This window comes from Dromiciops gliroides, chromosome 4 (assembly GCF_019393635.1).
Source record: "Dromiciops gliroides isolate mDroGli1 chromosome 4, mDroGli1.pri, whole genome shotgun sequence".
Classification (NCBI taxonomy): domain Eukaryota; kingdom Metazoa; phylum Chordata; class Mammalia; order Microbiotheria; family Microbiotheriidae; genus Dromiciops; species Dromiciops gliroides.
Genome location: NC_057864.1, coordinates 419,027,512 through 419,052,643, shown reverse-complemented (window position 1 = coordinate 419,052,643; position 25,132 = coordinate 419,027,512). Strand labels below are relative to the sequence as shown.

Genomic DNA, 25,132 nt, shown 5'->3' with positions numbered 1-25,132 from the left:
TCAATTCTTCTATATTTGAAATACACTTCTCTTTTCTCATCCCTTTTCAAAACACAAACAACACCAGGAAAGCTGTAAATCCTTTAACTCATGACTGTTTCAAACCCAAATCCCTGGAATAGCTACAGTAGTAGAGATTAAACACTAGTAATAATGATGGGCTGCAAAGGACAGCTAGGAGCCCAGTGTAGTAAATGCTTTAGTAAGATTAGAGAGAATAGCATAGTATTAGCTCCCTCAACTAACTATATCAAATGAATAAATATTAAGTGTTATGGGCCTGGGTACCTCATTTGAATGGCCCTGGGTACCCCAGAAGTTTTGTGGGGTAAATCATAAGAACCTTCTCAGGCAGCTAGATGGCACACTGGATAAAGCAGAGGCCCTGGATTCAGGAGGACCTCAGACACTTGACACTTACTAGCCGCGTGACTCTGGGAAAGTCACTTAACCCTCACTGCCCCGCAAAAAAAAAAAAAATTAAATTAAAAAAAATTAAAAGAACCTTCATCTTGAGAAACTAAACCAAAGGACAGATACACCTAACCAGTCTCCCCCACCCCTCAGGGAGATAAGATTAGGTGTGACTGCTGCCTTTGTGGTATGAGGAGCAGAGAGATGGCTTGAGAGATCCAGAGTGACCCCTCACCAAACTTCCCCCAGCCACCACCAGTGGGGGATGGTCCTTCCCCAATAGGGGAAATTTCCACAGTCAGATGAGCACCTTATCGGACCACCATTAGACCGAGGAGATAGGTATCTCAGAGCCATGCCTCTGTACTATGCCTTCTCCCCATGAGAAGTCCAGGGTTTTCTCTCTTGGTTTCCTTTCCCTAACACCCTAAATAAACTATTATTTTATTCTAATTGTATTTGTATGCAAGAAGGTATAATTCTTTAAGGAGGAATTCCTAAGAACCCCTATCCCAAACCCCCATCTATTTCCCCATAACATTAAGTATCTATAATTATGTAGAAAACATAGGACTACGTACTGTAATACATTCTAAATGATATGTACTGACCAGTGTCTGGTACAAATTAACCAAAAATGTAACTTCTAGCTAAGTCATTTTACCAATTTTGCCATTCAGTTGTTTGTCACATACCAACTCTTTGTAACCCCATTTGGGGTTTTCTTGACAGAGATACTGGAGTGGTTTGCCATTTCCTTCTCCAGTTTATTTTACTGATTAAAAAAAAACAGAGGCAAACAGAATGAAGCGACTTGTCCAGGGTCATACAGGTAGTAAGGTCTGACTGAGGTCGAATTTGAACTCAGGAAGATGAGTCTTCCTAATTCCAGGGCCAGCACTCTATCCGTTGTACAACCTAGCTGCCTCTCATTTTTATCAATAGATAATGTCTTTCTGCAGATGTTGTCACATACAAGTCTACTATTCATCACTGTACTATTAAACCAGGTTGTTTGTAACTGCCTTTAAAACTAGTTTCTACACAACTAACTGGGATTGTAAAGTACAAATGTTGTTTATGCTAAAAAAAAAAGTCAGAATCAAAATCTTGGAACTGGAAGAGTTCTCAAGAAATAACCAAGTCTAGACCTCTTGCTTTGTGGTGGAAAGGCACTATTATCTCTAAGGAAGTTAATTACATGTTTAAAACCATGTATTTGGAAAGTTGCAAGGGGGACTAGAACCCAGGTGTCTTTTTCTTGAGTATAATGCTCCTGCTGTAACACATGCCTTTCTCATTCTTAATGAATTAAATCAAATCACTCATAAATAGAAACAAAATTTCAGCCTAAGTTTACTACGGGAATGAAGGATTGGTGATTTTTGCTAGTGTGGGAAACTCACAGAATAAGAACTCGTCACCATAAATGACACCTTTTAACATGGGAGATAAGTGCTAGGAAGTTGTCCAAAGCACAAAGGTTAAGTGAACTTGCCTAGGTCAGGTGTAATAAGTGTCAAAGGCAAGATCTGAATCCAAGGACAACCTTGTCACTCTATTTACTACAACACACACCACTAGAATAGTATTTACAAGTTTCAAGTAATCAATCACCCAAAAGAAATCTTGCTACCCTATTACAATTAGTATTTTATTCAAGCTCAAATTTCTGAATAGTGGCTAGAATGCTGAATCTTGCAATCAGGAAGACCTGAGTTCAAGTCCCATTTATAACACCCACCAGCTAAGTGGCCCTGTGCAAGTCCCTTCACCCTGTTTGCCTCAGTTTCCTCATCTGCAAACTGAGCTGGAGAAGGAAAAGGCAATCCACTCCAGTATCTGTGCCAAGAAAATTCCAAATAGTGTCATGAAGAGTCAGACACAATTGAAACAACTGAACAAGACACTTTCCAACTAGATTATCTTGTTCTAGATTGAACCAAGTTTTGCTCAGTACATGCTGAAGAGAAAAATCTTGGTTTTACAGTTGCAACACTGTAATAAGGTATGGAAACTGGCATACTTACTATATTCTCCCTGTTTGGGATTAATAGTTGGATTATTACATAAAAGTTGACTATATTACTTATTTTCAAATCAATGACTTCATCGTCTTTATGAAAGAGAGTAAACACTGACACAAACATTATAATGGGCACATGTACATTCTCCTACACAACTCAACCATAAAATCTGGTATAGAAACAGAAACCCTTTATATTTTCAAGGTAAATGAGAGGTAATCTTACAAATAAATATTCCTTTCAAAAATATAAATAAAATCAAACCATTTGGGGAAATATCTTACCAAAGGGGATCCGCTATAGTAGCCTCATCAAAAAATAAAATATATAGGCATAAAGAACCAACCAGCAAGGAATGGAATGTGGATACTATCCTGAAACAAGAAAAAATATTTTCAATATTATTTCATACTTAAATGTATTCTTATCTCATTTAGGCATTTGAAATATTCTAAGGTAATTATGATTAGAAACATAAGAAGTAAATGGAATGGTAATAGCCTTGTGCTTGGAATCAGTATAGACCCAAGCTCAAATCCTGCCTATGACCACGGGTAAATCAGTTAACCTCTTTAGACACATTTTCTTTATCTGTAAAAGGAGGATAATAATACCTCACAGAGCTGTTGTGAGGAATGATATAATGTAATTTAAATATTTTTAAACCTCAAAGTGCTACATAAATGTTTATTATTATTCTGAAAATTATAATATAGAACTACAACTTTCAAATTATCAGTAATTTCTAAACACCTCCAATACTGAAGACAATTCACCCTTTAATTCTCTTACTTAAAAAACTGGGATATGCTTGCTCACAAGTTATATAACATGTACTGTCAGTTGCAATCACTCTTCAGGGTAGTTTTGCTCAAATAGTTAAATAGATTAAAACAGATTTAATCAATGTGGGTACTATCTCCAAAGATGCAGATTGCCAACCATTCGTGTCCTCGCTCTCATGCTGCACAATACTTATCCATGTCCTTCTGTAACTTCTCCACGGCAGGGTTTAAACTGCTTTTAGTGACATCTCATTTAATTTTCAAAATAGCCAAAGACATATATGCCATTATCTCTATTTTATGGATGAGGAAATTAAGTGGCTTGTCCACTGTCACATGGAGGTAAATAAGTAGAAGTGTTAAGACCAAAAGCCAGGTCATCTCACTCCTTTTCTGGTGTTCTTTCTAAATACACCACCATCAGACACTGCAAACTGGTAAGAAAATTCAATTTGAAAACTGGTCCTTGTCAGAACATACTAGGGAACCTGATCACATTCAGGATATATTATTTTCCAAAGTCTGGTCTATATAAAGAATCAGTTTGGAAAAGAAACACAGAAAAGCAAACAAGAGATATCAACTAATTAAGTCTAGTTGTTAATTTACAAAGAAAGACTAACGTTTTGGGGAAAATTCAATTCAACCTCAAACAATATTTATTAAGCACCTAATATGTCCTTGTCTATATTATCTTTTTTCAGCAGAAATGTAAAAAGATATTAGTAAATTATATCTGACTAAAATCAACAAAATGAACCGAATCATATAAACTTAATTTTATGTCTTTATATACATGACACATTGATATGTACAATTTATACATACATACATTAACATATAATCATATTTATATATGCACGTACATAAAATCATAATTAACTTTGTATCTTGGCCCATAAACCCTAATACAATGGATCTATAAATATCTCGACTTTAAAACTTTATAAGGGGGCAGCTAGGTGGCGCAGTGGATAGAGCACCGGCCCTGGATTCAGGAGGACCTGAGTTCAAATCCGGCCTCAGACCCTTGACACTAGCTGTGTGACCCATGGCAAGTCACTTAACCCCAATTGCCTCACACACACAAAAAACCCTTTATAACAAAATAGTTCACAAGATTTAATAACTTTACAGGAATAAAGAGAGAAAAAAGATAAAGGGTGAGAGAATTATTTTTATTTTTCGCAAGTCCAAAGCACTTTTATTCTTTAATATCAAATAGCACCCCTTTAAAATAATTAAAATAAAATCATCAATGTGCAGTTCAATATTACAAAATAAATTCATAGTAAAACAAACTTGGGAGTTTATATTAACAAAATAAGTTTTCTAAAAAGGCATATGGAAATCAGATAAGTCAAACAGAATTTGAAATACTGTTGAGGCCCTCACTATTTAAAGAATTCACTGCAGTTAATTTAATAATATAACTAATTAATCCACATTTCACACCATCCCCCCCATTTAAAAAAAAGTATATTGGTATCTTTTGTTTGCCAAAATTTTCCCTTGCATCCTTCTTCATTCTCCCCTCAAAAATGTGTCCCATATGACAAAGATTTCTTTTAGAAAAGGAAAAAAAGGAAGAGAAAAATAATTCAACAAAATTGATCAATACATTAAAAAAAACTGACAACATATGCAATGTGCCATGCCTGTGGACAACCTCATTTCTGCAAAGGTGTGGGGGTACAGGAGAGATATCTTCTCATAATTCTTGTTTGGGGCCAAACTTTTCTTTGTAATTTTGCAACACTCAGTTTTGAATGTTCTGTAGTGCTTGTTCTTTCTACTTATATTGGTGTAGTTATTGTGTATAATGGGGTTTTTTATCCTTGATTACTTTACTTTCTATTATTTAAAGTTTTTTTGGGGGGGTGAGGCAATTGGGGTTAAGTAACTTGCCCAGGGTCACACAGCTAGTAAGTGTTGTGTCTGAGGCTGCATTTGAACTCAGGTCCTCCTGACTCCAGGGCCGGTATTCTATCCACTGCACCACATAGCTGCCCCTATTATTTAAGTTTTTAAATGAATCTCTATATTCAACATATTTGTCATTTCTTGCAGCACAGTAAGTGGTACCTTCATTACCACAATTTGTTTACTCATTCCCCAACTGACAGCCAGCTGCTTTGCTTTCAGGTCTTTGTTACGTGAAAATGCTGCTAAAAATATCCTGCTGTATATGGAGACAGTGGGATCTCTGGGTCAAAGGCTATGGACATTTTGATCATTTCATTTTCATAATTTCAAATTGCTTTCCAAAAAGTTGCACTTAATTAGCAGCCTCAGCAACAATGCATCAGTGAGCTTTTCCACAACCCTTTCAAAATTAGCTATTTCCATCTTTTGTCAGTGTTTCCAACTTTCTGGTTGTCAGGTGAGACTTCGGGGTTGTTTTAAATTGCATTTCTCTTATTATTAGAGATCTGTAGTATTCTTTCATATGATTATTTTTAGTTTGAAGTTCTTTTGAGAATTTTTGTTCACATCTTTTGACTACTTATCTATTGGCAGAGTGGCTTTGGGGTTTTATACATTATTTCTTTTTCTTTTCTTTTTTTTTCTGGAGGGCAATGAGGATTAAGTGACTTGCCCAGGGTCACACAGCTAGTAACTGTCAAGTGTTTGAGGCTGGTTTTGAATTCAGGTACTCCTAAATCCAAGGCCAGTGCTTTATCCACTGAGCCCCCTAGTTGCCCCCTATACATTACTTCTTATCTCTCTAATCTGGTGTCCAGATGTTTGTCCATGACTTAGAGGTGACAGTAAAGACAGTAAAGGTGTCAGAATGACCTTGACCAAAATTCTCCTGAGTTGAATACATCATTGCCTTTTTGTTTTGAAGGAAGGGTACAATATACACTAAAATAAAATGTTTTTCACTTTTAAACTTTATTTGGCATCCTCAATTTGTATAAAAAATTTCTAAGAAAAAATAATATGAGAATGGCAGTTTAGAAGTGAGAGATTTAATCATTTGTAGGTTGTCCATTTATTAACAAGTAAAATTACATGACCTAAAATATGGCAAAAACAGCAGTTTAATTAGTGGACCAGTGGATAAAAAAATGAATCATTCAGCACAGCAGGATTTTCCATCTGGCTAATGCTGGAACTAAATGCATAAAAGAAGAAATAAATTATAATATTGTGACAAATAATACCTATAATTCTTAGCTTTTATGTAAGAGCAACAATTAAGCTTCATGACTCAATTGCAACTATAACTACTCAAATTAATGTTTTCTGGTGGGGCTTTTTCTATGCCTTCCTAAGTGACTCAGACCATCCAGGGTTCACAGACTTTCAGGCAGTCTCTGATGGTGAGGAAACAGCTGCAGGTGTTATGCCAATTTATTCTCTCTAACCTTTCCAAGTTAGCAAGGAAAACTGCTGTCATAGGGAAATGACAAACTCTGTGGATTTCAGGAGGCTGTGATTGCCCCAAACTTGGAACCAGTGTTACAGAGACAGCTTCTCCTTTGAGATGTCTTGGTAGGCCTGTTTTTCACTGTACAGGCCCGAGGGCTATGTCCGAGGTCCGTATTTTGGCCATGGAAGCTCCTGAATACCGTCTACTTACTTAGGGAAGGGCTGTGTTCTACCTTCATTGAAGGGAATACCTTGAATTAGTAAAGTATTCTTAATTCATTGTGTCACTCCCAACTAGGGCTCCATTTCCCAACAGGAAGTCTCTGTACTTGAGGAGATGGGTGACTGGTCACCGATTGCTGATTTTGCCTTGTTTTAAGTTACATAAGATTAGTTATTAATACACAGAATGCCCAGAAATCATTAAATCTGTCAGTCCGTGGGCTATAGAATGGTAATTCTACTTTCTACCTCCCATCCCAAGTACTTTTCCAATTTTTGCTTAATTCTTCATTTTCCCACTATGAAAACACCATTTTGGGGTGGCATGACCTAGTAGAAAGAATGCTGGACTCGGAGTCAGATAAGCCCTTGGTTTGAATACTGTTGAGTAGCAGTGTGACTATGAACAAGGCACTTAACTTCTCTGAGACCTTGGTTTCCTCATCATAAAATGGGGATTATAATATCTACAGTTCATGTTGTGCACATCAGATGAGAATGCATGGTAAAGTGCTTTGCAAAGTGCTATATAAATATCAACAATTATTATTTTGCCTCTCTGGGGAAAAGTAGAGGAGGGATAGAGGTAAAGGGTCAGAGATATGAACAGTCTTTTCCAAAAAAGAAATGTGTGTCATCAATAAGCATATGAGGGGCAGCTAGGTGGCGCAGTGGATAAAGCACTGGCCTTGGATTCAGGAGGACCTGAGTTCAAATACAGCCTCAGACACTTGACACTTAACTAGCTGTGTGACCCTGGGCAAGTCACTTAAACCTCACTGCCCTCAAAACAAACAAACAAATAAGCATATGAAAGAATGATCAAAATCATTAGTAATAAGAGAAATATAAATTACAACATCTGAGACTTCACCTCATACACATCAGATGGGCCAAGCTGACAACAATTGAAAATAGACAAACTAATAAATTCTTGTTGGGACTGTGAAATAAACCAATTCTTCTGGGAAACAATTTGGGATAATAATCTTCAAAATCACTAAATGAGGGAGCAGCTAGCTGGCGAAGTGGATAAAGCACTGGCCCTGGATTCAGGAGTACCTGAGTTCAAATCCGGCCTCAGACCCTTGACACTTACTAGCTGTGTGACCCTGGGCAAGTCACTTAACCCTCACTGCCCCGCAAAAAAAAAAAAATCACTAAATGATACATGTAATGGTACCACATCTAGGCACCTACCCTAAGTAAGTCAAGGAGAAAGAGTTCCCTTAGATGCAAAACTACAGTAGACCATTTTGTAAAAGCAAAAAATTAGAAGGAAAGTGGGTACCCATTGACTGGAATGGCTTAACAAATTATGGTATGTGAATGAAATGAAATACATGCTATATGGAATCACAACTATGAGGAATTCAGAAAAACTTGAGGAGAACTGCATGAACTGATGCAAGTGAAATAGCAGGGAAATATGTTACTCCCAGTTCAAATAACTTTAGTGACTCCTCCATGTCACTAGGATAAAATATGAATTCATCAGTCTGGCATTTAATGCCTTCTTCATTCTAGCTCCAACCTATCTTCCAACAGCTGTATTTCTGACTACTTCTCTTCATGAACTCTACACTCCTCCATGTTGGAAAAACATTCCCCTGCACTCAATGCTCCACCTACCATATCCATCCATTCCTCAAACTTGGAATGAAAATCCATCTCATCTCTGCCTCTAAGAACCCTAGTGTTTCCTTTGAGTCTCAAATCAGGTACTCAGCAATATCTTCATAGATTCCTTCCATGATCAGTTCAAGCACACAACTCTTCCAGAAGCCTTTCTTAATTTACCCAGTTAGTAGTATCCCCCCAATCCCTATTTATTTTGTATATAACCTGTTATGTCCCTTATATGGGAATGTAATTTTCTTGAGGGCAAGGTTTATTTCAATTTTATATTACTATCTTCAGTGCCTAGCACAGTGCCTGGCCTGTAGCCAATACTTAATAAATGATTGATTTTATATAATGACTTCAATTATGTAAAGGGTAAACATCCCTGAAAACTTGATTGATGCAGTTCATCAAGCATTGATTTTGCAAGTCCAGTGGAGGAACATGTTTCTTGCCTCTCAGAAAAGGGATGATTGGCTACAGATGCTGAATGAGGCATACAGTTTTAGACATCGCCAATGCATTTAGTTTGCTTGACTGAACTTATTTGTTACAAGAGAAAATTCTCTGGCAAGTAGGGATGTCATCATAACATGACAGTGATGTAAAAGATAAAGAATAAAACAAACACTGAAGAACATGAATAATTTTTCTTAAGTGGAAAGGGTAGTGAGGGAGGAAGGCCACACATGCCTTCTATGAGGGGGGAGGAGGAGTATTTTGGTCCCAGCATGTGATTTCAACAGTACAGGGAGCTCCCAGTCCTTCCACTCAAACAGCCTGGTGACTTGTCCTTAACTTGTCTTAGTTACCTGAAGAACTGAGAGTCTGATACTTCTTTCTGATGCACTTAAGTAATATTATGTATTTGTTATACATGCTTACTAGTATTAGCCTCTTACTAGACTATAAGCTCAATGACGCTTCAAGCTTTTGTTGGATACATGTGACAGGCATTGACTGTGCTGGCACTCAATATGCAAAGACAAAGATCAAACAGTCCAACATTTGATATCCTCAAGGAAATCACATTTTGTGGAGACGAGGGGGGATGACAACTCAAGCATATATAATAAGAATACATAAAAATATGTTTAAGGACTGTATAGGGGATGAAGCACTAGCAGCTGGGGATCAGGGAGGACAAAATCAGCAAATGCTTTGTAGAAGGTTGCATTTGAGCCCAGCTTTAAGGGAAACTTGCGAATTTAAGAGGCTATTGTGAGAAGGAAAAGCATGCTAGGCACAAAGGCAAGAAGAACCTGTCTTACTTAAAATTTATGTCTTTCCTTCCCCCTAAAAGCCCATATAATCATTTGTACAGAGTAACTGTAATCAATATATATTGAACAATAGCATTAACACATTTAACCCAGCACTTATCACAGTGCCTGGTACACAGTAGGTGCTTAATAAATGCTTGTTGCTTTTAAGGTTTACAAAGTATGTTCCTCATAACTGCCTATGAGGTAGATGGTATATGTAATACTACTCACGTGCTACACAAACACAACAGAGATTCTGAGAAATTAAGTTACCTAGCCAAAGTAATACAACCACCAGTCACTTTATTAAGAATAAAAAACAGAATACATTCAAGAGCAAAAGCGAGGATTTGTTCAACTTAACCACACTTTCACTAGAAAAGGTTTGAATATTTATTCTTTGCAACAGTGTTTCAATTTGTTTGGGTCTTTGATATTCTTCATTTCTACTGAAATAGCTCTGTGAAGTCATCAGTCTTTGATTTCTCCTGAGCTAATACACCCAATACCATTCTTTGTTTGAATCTGAGATTTTAATTTTGTGTACCTTTATGCATTTTTGATCTGATATTTTTATTAAAACATCTCTCAAAAATGTTGCCATTGCCAAGTAGTCAATTTTAAGAGACCTCACTTCTCTTTCCTTTTGAGGAGTGGGGATGGGGAAGAAAGGGTGGTGAGGTTAAGAGAAGCAATATCCCAATTCTATAATTGTATGCATAAAAATATTTAAAATCAAACTTACAATTCTGAAAGGAGGCAAATTCTGCCTTGAGTTACTCTACCATACACAGAAAAAATTCTTATTTCATACATAGTATGTATGCCTAGATAAACTATAACTCTTTTTTTAAAAGATGTTTTTTCACAGTATGAACCAAAGCAGTTGTAATGAGAGATAATGAATGCAAACTAGAAGTTCTTGATCTCTGATCAGAATAAAGATCAAAGCCTCAGCTCAAATATTTAACTGTTCTCTAAGAAGAACCTGAAATTCTGGCAAATGTCCTTTGAACTTTTTAAAAATTAAATGGTAATTTTCTGCTGCCCTCTTCCCCACCCACCTTCAAAAGGGGGATTTTAGACATAATTTTATCCTACGTATTACTTTGATCTGAATAATACAAAATGTATAATATTCCTGTAGTTATAACATGCTAAAAACTGAAGGTACAAAGAAATTAATGTTTGAAAAGGTAGTTATTAAGTACCTACTGTGTACAACTTGCTGTACTAAGTTGAGATACTTTAGAACCATAACATTTTACATGAGAAATGAGATAGTCAAACCAAAACTCACTAAAGAATATTACAAATTTTTTTCATACACCTTTCAATGAAGGAAACATTTTTCATATGATTTATAAATTTTACTATCTCGTTCCTCTTCATCAATATTAATTGATTCTTTTTTGTTTTTATGGAATGTGTTTGGGATAATCTGATCAAAAATAAGTTGAGTTTAATTTAAAGCATATATATAATATATAATGAAATATAATATTTCAAAATACTTTGGTTTTAATTGATCATATGGCTATATAGCCTACTGTCAAATTTTCTGGGAGTTGTGACTTTTAATATTCTCCTATATTACTTAAATTTCAGGAATTTTACCTTGAGTTCCATTCAATCTTCTTTTGGGTGCTTAGTTTGTTAAAACCTGAGGTTACTTGTGCTGAAAACCAAGAGCTCACAAAATGGAAAAGAAGTTGAAACATGAGAAAGCTGGTAAAAACAATGCCAATGATGCTGTAAGAATCCATGTTTCTTCAACCTGTTAAGAGAAACAGTGAATAATCACTCCTGTGAACGGTTTCTAGAATTAAGACTTTAAAGTATAGTTTATGGATTTATGCTGAGAAATATATTTTTAAAATTTTAGCACAAGAATAAAATATAAAGGAGCTACTGGATATTGGAGGGATATGGCTGTTTTTCTTAATCTCTACTAACTATATCAATTCTTACATACACATTCATGCTAGTAAAGTTTAAAAAATTATCTTCAAAAGAATATTTAAATAGGGATTTTCGTAACATTAATTAAGACATTAGGGACCAATGTCAACATAGCCACATTTAAAATTATCTAATATCATTTTTATAATTGCTATTATTATAAAAACTCACCCGACAAAAATTGCAGTTATACTTTGAGTATTTTTTTGACTTCTCAATTCATACTCCCACAATGAAACAGAAATTAACCTTCATCTACAACTGCAAACCAAAATAAGAGATTAAACAACAAGAAAAATGATGTCTAAGAGAATAAAATGTACTAAATATAAAATAAGATGTATATTAAACCCCAAAAGATTGCTATAACATACAAATCACATTTAATTTTAAAATTACTAATCCTGCTCAAAGTATTACCTTAATTTTAAACTTATTCTACAATAATATGAATTTTATGCATAAAAATGTTTCCATGTAATTTTCTCTCAAAAATGGTAAAATTGTGGAACCATACCTAAAGGCATCCAAAAAAGGGGGAAAGGACCTGTTTGTACAAAAATATTTATAGCAGTTCTTTTTGTGTTGGTTACGAATTGGAAATCAAAGGGATGCCCATCAACTGGGGATTGGCTAAACAAGTTGTGGTATATGATTGTGATGGAATATTATTGTGCTATAAGAAATTACAAACAGTATGATTTCAGAAAGGCCTGGAAAGACTTACACGAACTGATTTATAATGAAGAGAACAGAACCAGGAGAACATTGTACACTGTAAAAGCAATACTGTTCAATGAAGAACTATGAATGACAGCTATTTTCAGCAATACAATGACCCAAGACAATCCTAAAGGACTAATGATGAAGCATACCATATACCTTCAGAGAAAGAACTGATATTGATTGAATACAGACTGAAGGACGCTATTTTTCACTTTCATTCTTGCTTTTATTTGACTCTTCAAAAAATGGCTAATATGGAAATGTTTTACATAACTGCACATGTATAACCTATATCTGATTGCTCACCACCTCCGGGTTGGTGGAAGAGAGGGAGGGAAGGGAAGGAGGAACAGATAAGAATTTGAAATTCAGAACTTTAAATAAAAATGTTATTTAAAAAAAATGGTAAAATTGTTTAAGATGATAAAAATTAGATCAGAAGATAAAAGAATATTACATACAAACACACACAATTTAAAATGTTTCTATGTGAAATTAAATTCATTTCACTCCTAAAAACTTTAATAATACTCAGACTAAAGAATGGAATGAAGCAAATGTTTTATACCCAGCAGAAATAGTAGTTTTAGGGCTCTCTCTTTGATAGAGCTGAACCTAGATGAAAAGAAAATTAATCAATATAAATTTGTCACTGCCTAATGTGAAAAAATAAAGTTAAAATCATTTCTTAAAGGCAGTTCTCTAGTGAAAAAGAGAAAGAATACTTCAGGAATAACATAACTTTATCCCTTTCTACTAGAATACCATAATGAAAATCTGCTTTCCATACAATTGTTTTTCCTGTATCTGTAATGAATTTCCTTATTCATTTTTTGTACTTTGTTTTTTAAAAATCTAGTATTAAAATCCTTTGCAATGAAGTCCATTAAGTTTATTACTCATTTATTTTTGCCAAAATGTAATATACTGCCATTATTATGTTTCATATTTGTTCATATTATGTTTCATGTTTGATTTGCTTAAAGAGATATTTTAAAAGCAGACATCTTATAACATTAGTTACTGCAGGAACTTTTAATATACCTTTTTTTTTCTTTTTTTGCGGGGCAATGGGGGTTAAGTGACTTGCCCAGGGTCACACAGCTAACTAAGTGTCAAGTGTCTGAGGCCGGATTTGAACTCAGGTACTCCTGAATCCAGGGCCAGTGCTTTATCCACTGCGCCATCTAGCCGCCCCTTAATATACCTTTTGTAACGGAAGACAAGTAAGAATTTTTCCTTTCCAAGTCACAACAGCCTTATATTAGATGCAATATTTTGTATTTTTAAAAGATTTATATACAAGTAATGATTTTTAAAAAATACTTCATGTGACCATTCAATTTGAATCTCCTCTAGAAAGTGGCATTAATAAGAACAAAAACTCCATGTGTTCACATTGTAGTTCTATGAAAAGTCTGAAATATAGTGAGGTAATTAAGACTGGCAAAGATGACAAAAATTGGAAATAATCAATGTAAGAAGGATGTAGGACAATAAACACACGAATATACTGTGGGTGAAATTGAGAATAGTTTCCAAACATTCATAAAAACAATTTGGAATTATGCTTTTTAAAAAGTGACTAGAGGGTGGAGTCAAGATGGAAGAGTAAAGGTAGGAATCATTTGAGCTCTCCCAAATTCCCCTCCAGACAAAATTAAAATAATGCCTCAAAATGAATTCTGAAGTAGCAGAACCAACAAAAGGATGGCATGAAACAATTTCCCAGCACAGTCCATACCCCATAAAGTCAGAAGACAGCCTTGGGGGCAACTGAATTGGAAGCTTCAGGAGCTTTCATCCCACAGATGATAAGAGGGTTAGACAACTGGTCAGAAGATTATAGGGGACCCTTTATTGGCACTGGGAACAGAACTCAATTGCATTGCCCATAAACAGTTCTGCTTCTCAAAACAAGGAAGAGCACTAACAGGAAAAGGGAACTTGGACATAATTCCAGGGCGAAAAAGAATCTTGGTGGTTACTCTGAGACCATAGCATAGACCAGGAGAGCAGCAACAACACCTCTCCTTAGATGGTAATACCTTGGAAGAACTGAAAACTTATAGACCCCTACAACTAGCTTTGAAAACAGTAGAACAAAAAAAGTGACAGGTTAGACAGTATACCCTGCATTCTGGAGCAGAGTCCAACCTTAATATAAGGTTAAGTTTCAACAAATAGGCTGGGAAAATGAGCAAACAACAACAAAAAAGAATTTGACCATGCAAAGTTACTATAATGACAGGAAGATCAAAACATAAACTCAGAAAGAGACAACAATATCAAAATAGCCACATGAAAAGTCTCAAAGAAAAACATGAATTGGTCTCAAGTAGAAAAATAAGAATTCCTGGAAGAGCTCAAAAAAGGATTTGAAAAATCAGAGATAGAGGAAAAATTAGGAAAAGAAGTGACAGTAATGCAAAGAAACTATAAAAAAGAAGCAATAGCTTGGTAAAGGAGGCACTAAAAATACTTCAGCAAAGAACACCTCAAAAAACAGAAAAGGCCAAATGGTAAACAAAGCACAAAAATCCACTCAAGAGAAAAACTCCTTAAAAGCCAAACTGGCAAAATGGGAAAATATGTACAAAAATTCACCAAAGAAAAGAATTCCTTAGAAAGAAAAATTGGCCAAATGGAAAAAGAGATACAAAAGCTCACTCAAAAAAAAAATTCCTAAACAATTAGAACTAGGCAAGTGGAAGCTAATGTCTCTATGAGACATCAAGAAACAATCAAATGAAATAAAAAGAAGAAAAAAAAACAAGAAAATGTAAAATGATCCTATATATCATCTTTCAAGAAATCATCAAGGAAAACTGCCTTAACATCCTAGAAACAGAGGGTAAAACAGAAACTGAAAAAAATCCATTGATCAGTTCCTAAAAAAGATCCCAAAATGAAAACTTCCAGAAATAATACAGCTAAATTCCATTAAAAATGTAAGATTTTAATGTTAAAATTTTTAAATGAGTTTAAAATAAGACTATAAATGAAATGAGAGTGACAGAGGAAAGAAATTGATAAATAAATACAGCTATAGAGGAGAGATTTCAAAATAAAATTCACAGCCATTTTAGTACAAGAGGTATGAAAACTTTCCCAAGTAATACTCTCTGAAAATGAGAACAGACCAAAAAGAAATTAATGAGTCCATGAGAAAAACACCATTTAGGTAGAGATGATGAGATCTGGTGACTGAAAACATATGGGAGATTAGTGAGAGTGAGGAGTCAAGGATGACACCAAGATCATGAGCCCAGATTAACTAAAATAATAATGATGCCTCTGACAGAAATTGACAAATTTGGAAGAGAGAATGAAGATGGGAATGAGTTTAGTTTTGGATATGTTGAGTTTGAGGTCACACTGGGTTAGAATATAAACTAGATCTATAAAATCTTGTAAAGAAAAATAATGAACAATTACGAGGAGTATAATTTCATAATCTTATTTAGGCAGTTAGTGGCACAATGTAGAGTGCTGGATCTGAAGTCAGGAAGATCGGAATTCAAACCTGGTCTTAGACACTTAGCTGTGTGATTCTGTCAGTCACTTGACCTTTGTTTGCCTCAGTTTACTCAACTGTAAAACGGGGCTATTAGTAGCACCTCTCTCTCAGAGTTATGGGGATCAAGTGAGATAGTGTTTGTAAAAAGTGCTTAGCTCAGTGCTTATTCTCTTTCTTTCCTTCCCCCTTCCCTTCAAAAGAAAAGAGAAGCAATGGAGGGTAAACCTGTTTAAAGAAAATCTGGGTATCGACATGTTTGTACAAGTCTGCACACAGTTTCTGCTCCTGAGATTGGTGGATTGCTTGAGTTCATGAGTTCTGAGCTACATTAGGAATAAATTCAGTTAGATGTCCACACTAGCACCATCACCAATATGGCAATCCACCAGTAGACTGCCTAAAGAAGGCCAAACAAGGTCAAGTCAGAAAAACTAATGAGGTTAAAATAAAGCTTTTGTGCTGATCAATATTGGGATCTGGCCCATGCCAGACCACTGCACTTCCAGCCTGAGTGAGGTAGGGAGATCTGCTGTTTGTTTGTCTCTCATTCTCAAAGAGGACCATGGCAGATGTTATGACTTGCACTGATGATGGAAATAAATGAGGAAAAGTTACCAGCCTCACTTTCTCCTCCAGAGCCATTTGGGTTCAGTGGCAAGATATGTTATCAGGATGACTGGAGATGGCTCCCGATGTTTAAGGCAATTGGGGTTAAGTGACTTGTGCAGGGTCACACTGCTAACAAGTGTTGGAGGTTGAAATGAACTCAGGTCATCCCAACTTCAAGGCCAGTGCTCTATCACTGGGCCACCTAGCTACCTCATTAGAGAGATCTGGTTTCAAAAAGAGAATGACTGGTAAAATATCCAACTAAGAAAAGTCAATTCAAGGATATTCAAGGATGAAAATAGCAGACTACAAACAGAAGAATGGGAAAGATCTGGAAAAAATCACTTTGGAAAACTATTCTTCCATCAAGAATCATGAAACCACCACAGTTGGACCAAAATTAGTTTCTGAGATATTTATAGAGGATATAAAAATGGTACTAAAGAGAAGGGAAAGCTAGCACACTAGATCAAGAATAAGATATTAATATTGGAGGTGATACAACTGTGAGGACATGGTGGGACTAATATGCAAGATATCAGGAGAACAAAAGGCATTGAATAAAATCTAGGAACGTATTAATACCAGAAATATTATTAAAAGAACATTATTAGTTATACCAACCTATATACCTATTCTCCCATCTATATAAAATCTTTGTGAGAATTAGTTATACATGAACTGAAAGTATACTCAATGGTAGTATTAACAGAGAATGAGCAGGCTTTTACAACTGATATTCAACATAAGACACCATCTTTACCACCTCACAATTAACTCTGAGAAACAGAGAATGGATATCTCCAAAATGCAAACTAAGAAATACTTTTTTTGTACAGGGCAAATGAGGTGATTTGTTTTGCTTGAATGTGTGTGTTGTAATGATTGGAATGACGCCACCTACTGGAGACTTGCTGTGGAGAGCTCCACCATGAGGAAAATGCCTCAGAGGCATTGTGGCTTTTCCTTGGCGTCAGGAAATGACGCTTGCTCATGGGTGCTGTCTATCAAGTCTACCAGCCAATCAACTGGAGGAGCCTCCTATGGTCTGGGAGGAGACAGGAAGGAGGAAAGGGAGCCTGCGCAGGGAGCGCAGGCCCTTTTGGCTTCCGGACTTGATGGTGGTGGCGGCAGAGGACTTCACAGGAGATTTGAGGAAAGATAGGAATGCCAGACTGTTAGAATTCTGTTCTCAATCTTTTTCTTTCTATTTTCCAATAAACCCTTAAAACCCTAAACTCGTTTTATCAGTGATTTTTAGTCAGTTTCCCCCAAACTGGGGGAACACATTAGAATCCACATTTAGAATCTTAAATTACACAGTTTGGCTGACCACGAAGAGGAAAACCGAACGTTCATCTTCTGATCTTCTGATTGGGTAAGATTTCCCCTCCCTTGTCCCCTTAAATTGGAAAGAACTACCAAGTATAGGCTATTTTAAATTTCAAATGGATCTTTTAAACACCCTAAGTACCCCTTTTCTAGCTTTACCTTCACTAATCAAAGATGTTGGCCAGCTTGAACTTGAATATATTTTTATTACTCTTTGTGGTTTTGTGGGGCTTTTTGGTGTGGTATGGAGAATTTGGCATGTCCTAGATAATGTTAGAATAAAGATGATTCCCTGGGATTCCCCATTAGGAAAGCTACTTATGGATTGGAATGAGGGAAAACTTAGACTAAATACAACCATGACCAGAGGAGAGCTTATCAGACTGTGTTTTATGTGGCATGAGGAATTACAGGAAGAATGGCCCAAATATGGGTCATTTGATCCCCAAACATTGAGGCATTTGCAAAGAACCCTAAGTAGATGTCCACCTGAACATTTACGTTATTGGAAAATCTGGGCCAGAGCAAGTGAAAATTATCATACTAAAAATATAAAACGAGGAAAATCCAGGCCCCAGTTTACATCTGAGTCTGCCACCCAAACTGAAACGATAGACTGGCAGACAGACATGGCCTGCCTAACCGAAATGCCCAACAGAACAACTAAATCCAAGGCCATTCAGACTGAAATTCCAAATGACCCAACTCTTATTCCCTCACCCTCTACTTCCTCCATGCCAAACAAACAAATAAAGAAAGAAAGAAATGATTTCCCTGTAGAGGAGACAGAGAAAGTAAAAATTTTTCCCCTTCAAGAGATCCTCACCCATGGTCAAAAAGGTACTATACGTAAGCTCAGACAATACACACCTTTTACACCCAAGGATTTGGCTTTATGGGGACAAAGCACTCCTAAATTTGATGAAGATCCCACAGCAGTTATCAGGCAGTTTAGAGCAATTTTTAGAGCATATCAGCCCACTTGGAATGATGTTACTGACCTTATGGAAATAATATTGTCCCCAGGAGAAAGAGCAGATATAGTAGCTGCAGCAAACAGCCTGGAAGCCACGGGAAAGGTTGATATTGGGTGGCCTATTCAAGACCCTGACTGGGACCCCAATAACCCTGAGCATTTTGATATGTTGAAAGATGCAAGGGAAACATTGCTGAAGGCAATGGAATCCTGTATTAGAAAGACTGATAACTGGCAAAAATTTATAGATATAGTTCAGGGACCTGATGAGAGACCTAATAGATTTTATGACAGGCTGTGTAAGTATGCCAGGCAATATGCTAGACTAGACCCATTAGACAGTAGAGATGCCCATATTATCTGCTCTCATTTTGTAAACCAGTCATTACCAGAAATTCGGAAATATTTTAAAAAGCAATGTCCTGGGTGGAATAGTTTGAGTCCTGACAGACTTAAAGAAATAGCAAATATTTTGTTTTTCTTTTTTTCCTTTCTTGAGGGAATGGGAGAAAGAAAAAATAAATGCCTTCTAATTAAGAAAATAAAAGTTCTTAAAAAAAAAAACTTAAAAAGAAAGTGAACATAGGCTCCCATATTGCCTGTTGTCTTTTTTTTTTTTAAGGCAATTGGGGTTAAGTGACTTGCCCAGGGTCAAACTGCTAGTAAGTATAAAGTGTCTGAGGCCGGATTTGAACTCAGGTCCTCCTGAATCCAGGGCCGGTGCTCTATCCACTGCGCCACCTAGCTGCCCCTGCCTGTTGTCTTTTGATGATGAAAAAGCATTTGATTCAGTAAAACAAAACACTTCTTTAGTGCCTTCCTTATAGGCACTTCCTTATAGGCTCTTTCAAATTAAGGAATCTGTGAGATTTAAAATTGGATATTAGATCATAAATCTCCCCTCTTTAACCTTTCCCTTAATTTATCTCCCAGACTAGTAAATGGAAGAAGCTTCTGGTTTTCTAGTTAGAGCTTTTATTGTATGGTAGTCACAAGGTGATGTTGATTAGAAGGATAGGAAAGTAGAAATACAATACAAATCGTCTTAAGTCTAAGCTTAGTCTATATTCCGTATAAAACTCACCAAAAGCCGAAGGCCACCTTTGGGGAGAGAGAGAGACCGTGTCAAGCGCATGCTGCTGCTAAAACCCAAGCCTGGGCTGGATGGTAAACCTGTTTATCATTTTGTGCAAGATCTTAGAGCAATTAATAATTATGTTATCCCTAGACATGCTATAGTGGCTTCCCCTTCTACCATAATTTCATCCATTCCCTATGAATCTACATGTTTCACAGTAGTAGACCTCTGCTCTGCCTTTTTCTCCATACCAGTGGACCTGGACTAGACTCCCACAGGGATTTGTAGACAGTCCCACATTATTTTCCCAAATTTTACAGCAGGATCTGGCCTCCATTACCTTTAAAGGCTCCACACTAGTACAATATGTTGATGACTTACTTTTGGCTTCTCCTAATGCTGAAATTTGTCAGGAAGATAGCCGTCACTTACTACTAGAGCTGGACAAGAGAGGACACAAGGTTTCCAAGTCAAAGGTACAATGGTGTTTGCCCCAGGTAGAATATTTAGGATTTATTTTGGCTGCTGGAACTCGCTCTGTCTCTTCTAAGCAAGTCCAGGCCATTCAACAACTCTCTGCCCCCACTACTAAGAGGAGGTTGAGAGCCATTCTGGGAGCAGCCGGGTACTGTAAACAATGGATACCTTCTTTTGGTGAAATTACTAAACCTCTCATAGCTCTAACAAAAAGTTCTGTCCCATCTGGGTCGCCAAGTCTAAAACAAACAAACAAACAAACAAACAAAAAACTGTAACGATTGGAATGACGCCACTTGCTGGAGACTTACTGTAGAAGAGTTCTGCCCATGAAGCGAAGGTCTTTGAGGGCAAGACCAGGAATCTTTTCTTTGGCGTCAGGAAGTGACGCCGGCTAGTGGGAGGAGGAAGGAAGAGACTGGCGCTCGCTCTCTCTCTCTCTTTCCTGAGGACGCTGGTGGAGAGCAGGGCTAGAAATGTGCTCTCCCTTTAATAGATAGGAATCTAGGCCTTTCTCTCTCTCTTTACCAAATTCTTATTCTCCTTAATAAATACTTAAAAGTCTAACTCTTGCTAAAGCTTATAATTTATTGGCGACCGCTCATTAGATATTTTAGACAGTTTAGCTAGAATTTTAGCCCTTAACAAATCTCCAATTCACACATCGAGATCACTCAGGATTCTTTGGAAGATGTAACAAAAACAACCCTATCCAATGACCTTCTAATAATCAACACCAGGTGAGGCACAAAACAGAATAGGTTCACCAAAAGCAATTCTCACTGTAATGGACGAGTTTCAGATTGAGGAAGGATTTGCAGTAAATGATGAGGTCCTTCAGATGTTGCTGTTTGCAAATGATATTGTGCTTCTTACATCAAGCCCTAAGACGCTGAAAAGCCTCCTAGAAGAAATCTGTAATCACTCCACAGAATTAGGTTTGTCCATCCATAGAGGTGAGACCAAGTGAATGGAGAATGTGATACATTTGGAAGGATGACATAAAGGGCTTCACAGACAGTATAGTTGAACAATGAATTTGACCCAGAGTTGAAAAGAAAGATGCAGAAGGCTAGGTTGCTTTCAGAATACTGCAAAGTTTTTTCCTGTCCCCAGGTTTCTCACAAAGTTTAGGATCCATCTTTCTTTTTTTTTGCAGGGCAATGAGGGTTAAGTGACTTGCCCAAGGTCACACAGCTAGTGTGTGTCAAGTATCTGAGGCTGGATTTGAACTCAGGTCCTCCTGAATCCAGGGCTGGTGCTTTATCCACTGCACCACCTAGCTGCCCCTAGGATCCATCTTTCTTAATACTGACATTTGATTGATGTTCATGGTAGAGATATGGAATGCCACTGCCTCTGAATAACCAGATATGAATCTCACATAGAGGCAATGCAAAGGCACATGGCAAGCATGAGCAAACTGCAACAAATCATCAGTGAGGAAATCCAAAGAATATTAGAGCGGCGGCTAGGTGGCACAGTGGATAAAGCACCTGCCTTGGATTCAGGAGGAGCTGAGTTCAAATCTGACCTCAGACACTTGACACTTACTAGCTGTGTGACCCTGGGCAAGTCACTTAACCCTCACTGCCCCTAAAAAACAACAACAACAAAAACAAAAAACAAAAACAAAGAATATTAGGAGTGTAGAATGTCATTAAAGATCTTTTTGAGTAGTTAAAAGAGTTGGAGAAGACTCTAGGCCTTCCAGTTTAAAATGTCTAAAAGAGAAGCTCAGGAATGAGACTGAGAAGTTAGACAGACCATCTGCATAGAGATGATAATTAAGTCTACTGAGGCTAATGAGGCCACCAAGAAAAAGCTGAGAGAAGAAAAGATGACCCAGGACAGAGTCTTGGATAACACTCTTAGTGAAAGGGTGATATAGAGTTTGATTCAGTAAAGGAGGCTGAAAAGAAGGAGAAACAAAACAGAACAGTGTCAGTATCAAAGAGGAGAAGATGGTGAATAGCTTCTGCTGCACAGAAGTCAAGAAGATAAGGATTGAGAAATGAACATTAATTGGGGTGATAAGGAAGAGGTCATTGGTAACTTTGGAGAGAGCAGTTTCAGTTTTTTGTTTTTTGTTTATTTTGGTGAGGCAATTGGGGTTAAGTGACTTGCCCAAGGTCACACAGCTAGTAGGTGTTAAGTGTCTGAGGCTGGATTTGAACTCAGGTCCTCCTGAATCCAGGGCTGATGCTCTAGCCACTGCGCCACCTAGCTGCCCCTCAGTTTCAGTTAAGTGAGGAGGTAAGAAGCTAGAATTCAAAGAGTTGAGAAATGAGAGTCTTCAGAATGGGAAGCAACTAGTACAGACAGATTTTTCTAGAAGTTTGGCTGAGAAATAGAGAGAAGAAATAAGATCTGAGCTTAAGGAAATATAAAGGTGTAGGGAGGATTTTTTTTCAGGCTGGTGGAGACTTGGACATGTTAGGGAAGATGCTAGTAGAGAGGGAAAGAGTAAAGCTTAGAGAGAAGAAATAATTGTGAGGGCAAATCAGCTGGAGATGACAGGAGGGGACCAAAGGTAACTGCAGAAGGATTGTCTTGGTGAAGAAAAGGGTCATCATTTCAGAGCAGGGAGTAAAGAGAGAAAAAATGCGAAGTGCCAAGGAATTATAAGAGGAAGAGAAGAGAGAGCTTGTGGTGAATGCACTTTATTCTTTCAATAGGGACAAGGTCTTTAGCTAAGAAGGTGAGCAAAAGATGGTGGGTAATACTAAAGGAGAAAAGGGATGGTTTGGAATAGCCCAAGCTACATTAGCTTTTTGGGTTGTCATTTGTCTGCAATATAACAAACTCTATTGGCAGAGAAATAACATAGCTACAACTTTAGCACCATGACTAAGAAAAGCTGAGAGCTAGCTATATCTGGGCTGCATTCTATCTCTTGATGAGATCATTTCCTTCTAGGGGTTTAATTATCATCTTTGGGCTGATGATTCTCTCATCTACATATCTACTGCTAATATTCTTTCTCACCTAAACCCTAGTTTTACATTATTAACAGTTCACTGGGTATCTCTCCCTACATATCCCATTGCCATCTCAAAACTCAACATATCCAAAATGGAACCCTTATTTCCCACTACACATATTCCTGGGGGCAGCTAGGTGGCGCAGTGGATAAAGCGCTGGCTGAGTTCAAATCCAGCCTCAAACACTTGACACTTACTAGCTGTGTGACCCTGGGCAAGTCACTTAAACCTCATTGCCCCGCCCCCCCCCCAAAATCTAGTAAGTGTTAAGAAATTTTGAGGAGGAGAAATTACTTTTGGATGGATCAAGGAAGGTCTCATGGAAGCAGAAGGACATGAGCTGGGCCTTGAAAAAAAAGGCTTTCAACAGGTAGAAGAAATTAAGAGAGAGAATACTTCACAAGGGAGCCCGTGAAAATGCTCAAGGGCAAGAGAATACAGGACAACAGTGGTGAACAGCTAATAAGACTGGAATAGAGTAAATGGGGAATATTGCCAAAAAAGGCTGGAGCCACCTGGTGGAGACACTAATAGGTTAGGCTAAGGAGTTGGTATTTTAACTTCTAGGTAACAGTAAATAGCTAGCTATTATTTCTGAACAGGACACTGAATCTGTTCATACCTGTGTTTTAGGAAAATTATTTTGGCAGCTGTTTGAAAAACAGTTTGGAGAAGGGACTTCAGGAAGTGGAAACAATTTAGGAAGCTCCACGAAGCTGCCTTCTTCTAAAAGTGATTTCATTTCTCTGACATTGTATAGCCCTTTATACTTCACATGCATCCGTCGCATTCTGTTTTGTAAACTAGATCTCTGTATACCTGCTATATCCCCTGCTAGGTCGAAAGTTGGAATTGTCTTCATCATTGCAATTTCCGCAACTGCCAAGGACGGTGTTTTACATGTAGTAAATGCCTTCAGAATTCTATTGAATTAAACTGAATTTCCGATTGGCATTGTACTGGCAGGGACCCTAACACTTAATTTCTTTCTCTTTACCCACCCCCCAACAAAAGTTAAAATATCTGGAAAGAGATACCAAGGAAATGGATCTTTCCTTTAAATCAATCACACCCTAACCTGAGGAATGCATGAAGTAATATCCTCCTTGAAGGAGAAGGGTCAATTTTTTGTTTGTTTGTTTGTTTGTTTTTGGATTCCTAGTATGTAAGCACAATGCCTTTCACAGAGCATGGTCCTTGATAAATGTTTGTGGGATGAAACTAAGGGGAGAGCTAGGCATAAATGGACACTAATACAAAACCTATTATGACTCCCTTTAAGACAGGGGTCCTTAATCTGAAGTCCATTAACTTTTTAAAAAATATTTTAACAATGGTATTTCTATATGATTGGTTTCCATTTTAATCATCAGTAGTATTTCATTTTATGCATTTAAAAACATTACTGAGAAGGGATCCATAGTCTTCACCAGACTACAAAATGGATTCATAACGCAAAATAGGCCAAGAACCCCTCCTTTACGATAACATATCCATATAAAGAAAAAATTTCCTCTTAATTTTATTTCTTTAATTTGTGTTTTTGCATAGGTCTATTTCTAGTTGTTTAACTGAGGGTTTGTAACTTTTTTGTTTGTTTTTTGCGGGGCCATGGGGGTTAAGTGACTTGTCCAGGGTCACACAGCTAGTAAGTGTCAAGTGTCTGAGGCCAGATTTAAACTCAGGTACTCCTGAATCCAGGGCCGGTGCTTTATCCACTGCGTCACCTAGCCACCCCCGGGTTTGTAACTTTT

At 37.1% G+C, this 25,132-nt stretch overlaps 1 protein-coding gene across 4 annotated transcripts in view; it reads right to left on the bottom strand.

Moving 5' to 3' along the window:
- LOC122756343 (TLC domain-containing protein 4-like) overlaps window positions 1-25,132 on the bottom strand; it is a 153,834-nt gene that overhangs the window by 35,137 nt on the left and 93,565 nt on the right. For 3 of the 4 annotated variants that reach the window (XM_044005595.1, XM_044005591.1, XM_044005593.1), the window contains 3 exons: window positions 11,848-11,937; window positions 11,332-11,491; window positions 2,726-2,815 (listed from right to left, as the gene is read on the bottom strand). In XM_044005595.1, the coding sequence (XP_043861530.1) occupies window positions 2,726-2,815; window positions 11,332-11,480 (239 nt within the window). In that variant the 5' untranslated portion in view covers window positions 11,481-11,491; window positions 11,848-11,937. Of the gene's footprint in view, window positions 1-2,725; window positions 2,816-11,331; window positions 11,492-11,847; window positions 11,938-12,970; window positions 13,018-25,132 lie in introns of all 4 variants that reach the window. The other variant, XM_044005594.1, reaches the window with a different exon arrangement.